Raw genomic sequence first — 2,788 nt, forward strand, 5'->3', positions numbered from 1 at the left:
TTGATTTATTGTTATATATATATATATATATATATATATTGATCATTGTTTTTACATTATTTTATCATAAAAAAACTATGATTATTTAAGGTTTAAAAATTGTCTCACATATGCGTATTATAATAGAAAATGCATGTGATTTTTTTGGTTTACATAGTGAAACAAAACAAAATAAGTTTAAAATAAATATGTTAATGAAATAAATATTTGTAAAATAATACCTTAAATTTTAACATTATATAAAAAAACATATGAAATAATACTTTAAAATACGGTTTTACGGGGTTTTCAACCTTTTTAGCGATTTCCATAGGATTTGACCCAAGGCAAATCCTCTAGATCCACCTAAATGTTAAAGCTATCGATAAGAATCTCAATTTATTATTTTATATGATTTTTTTCTCCATTTAATATTAGGATTTAAAGTGTTATTTCATATATATTTGTTTCATAATGTAAAACTTTTTTTACACATATTTTTTGTTTCACAATTAAATTTTTTATGTATACTTTTTATTTCACAATGTTAAATATCATTATAAGTTTTATATGAATTTGTTTACAAGGTGAAATAATATTCTCATGATTTTTTATTTTTTTGAGGTTCTTATATATATATATATATATATATATATATATATATATAAGTTAAAAATAAGAGTTAGATTAAGAATGTGTATGTTCATCGATACATATATACACTATAAAAATATCGTATGCAAGTATATATACATTGATGCATATACTTATTGATGTTCATTCAATGTATTTGCATCAATGAATATATGCCTTATCCCTGTTCTCATATATATATATATATGTATATATATCTCTGACTCTCACATGATCATATATATATATATAGAAAGAGAGAGAGAGAGATATGGATAGATTTTGACATCATAAGTCATGTTTTGAAAAATGTTGTTTGATCAGTGACCTCACCGTGCATGCCTCTTATTACTTAAGATTTGACCTTATCGTCGCATTATACCTCATAGTAGATACTAACACTAGAATTAAGCCATCATATTATTGTTGTTTCAATTTGTATAACAAATAATTACAAATTTACAAACAGTATTAATTGTCCTAAAAGTTCTATATTCAGAGTTGAAAATGTTTTTTTTGATCCAACCCAATTTGCTTTTTCTAAAAGAATACTTAACGATAGATATGAAGAATGATGAATATATGTGTTATTTAATTACAAAACTACAATCTATTTTGCACAGGTAATTAACGAATTTACATAGAGAAAATTCAAACTTATTAGATGTACAGTGAAAGAATTATTTGGGTGTCGACTTACAAACAACATGGACGAAACACGTTCATGTGTCCTATCTCTTCTGTTGCTCATCTATATTTCAACTTCTTGTTCTTTTCCTAAATATACATGCATTTACGACCCTATCTATTTCAATCCAATTAATTATAATTATAAAAAATTAAACTCCATGCACTCTTCCTATATATATATATATATGTAACCCCTTATGCTTGAACATGCATCACTTCACTCGAGAGTCGAGATCCATCCATCACAAAATATAATGGAGTCCTCCTCTAAGAAACTTTCTGCCCTCTTTTTTGTTTCAGTCTTCTTGGTTTCGTCCGCAGCTCATCGTCTTGATTGTGGAAGTTGTGACAACTCTGAACCACCCGTCACCTACCTACCACTCTCCTTCGCACAGGTTGTCAAACCACCGGTGGCCTCCCCACCGATCGTCACCCCGGCAGTCCCCACACCATCAGTCGGAACCCCACCGGTTGCCTCCCCACCAATAGTCACCCCACCTGTTGCCTCCCCATCACTTGCTACACCGCCTGTCGCCTCCCCCACAATTGCCATCCCTCCGGTTGCCTTCCCTCCAATTGCCTCAGCCCCAGGCACCCCACCAGCGACATGCCCGATTGACACCATAAAACTTGGAGCTTGTGTGGACCTTCTAGGAGGATTAATCCACATTGGATTGGGTGACCCTGCCGAGAACAAATGCTGCTCGGTTCTAGCCGGGTTAGCAGAGGTAGAAGCTGCAGTTTGCTTGTGCACAACCCTAAAGGTCAATCTGTTGAACCTCAATATTTATCTGCCAATTGCTCTTGAGCTGCTTGCTACTTGTGGCAAGTCCCCACCTCCTGGCTATACTTGCTCTATCTAAATTATGAAGGTCCCTACTCAGGTAATGTTCTATTTATCGTATTTTCACAAACTAAAACCCTAACCCTAATTCTTGAATATCTACACTTTTATAAGTAAAAGCTCCTATTTTTGTGTGTGTACTCATGCACATTCTTTATGCTCCCTTTTCTGAAAACATTCTTGTGAATTTGTGGATTGTATCGTTAAGCATCATTTGTGCAACAATATTGTACAACTCAAATAAGCAGAAATGTTACGCATAATACTACTTCATCTTCCTTAATTTTCAAGTGCTTACACATGCATGCATGAATTTTGCAGGGCTAAGCTGAGGGAGCCATCGATGATATACATATATATATATATATATATATATATATATATATATCTCCATGAGAGAATGTCTATTCCGATCAATCTCTTGTTAAACTGGAGTTGTTTATGGAAAATTTCTCTTTAATATGTTGAAAAGCAATCTTCTAAAGATAATTATTGCTTCATGGTGTGTTTAATTGTTTATGTAGGAATTATTCACATCATTCTATAAATCGAGGATCTTTTCTGCTTAATTTTGTTAATCGTTTTCTTGATCGTACTCGTAATAAATATATATACACAGCGTTTGATATGACATTATTTAGA

General features: G+C 32.0%; 1 protein-coding gene across 1 annotated transcript; it reads left to right on the forward strand.

Annotated features, from left to right (window-relative positions):
* Positions 1 to 1,556: 1,556 nt before the first annotated feature.
* LOC112505900 (36.4 kDa proline-rich protein-like) lies at positions 1,557 to 2,487 on the forward strand. The gene is made up of 2 exons (XM_025109941.1): positions 1,557 to 2,186; positions 2,468 to 2,487. Exon 1 carries the CDS (start codon positions 1,557 to 1,559, stop codon positions 2,163 to 2,165), a length of 609 nt encoding a protein of 202 aa, XP_024965709.1. The 3' UTR covers positions 2,166 to 2,186; positions 2,468 to 2,487.
* Positions 2,488 to 2,788: the final 301 nt, after the last annotated feature.

Source organism: Cynara cardunculus (genome assembly GCF_001531365.2).
Source record: "Cynara cardunculus var. scolymus isolate 2C chromosome LG 2, CcrdV1, whole genome shotgun sequence".
Taxonomy (NCBI): domain Eukaryota; kingdom Viridiplantae; phylum Streptophyta; class Magnoliopsida; order Asterales; family Asteraceae; genus Cynara; species Cynara cardunculus.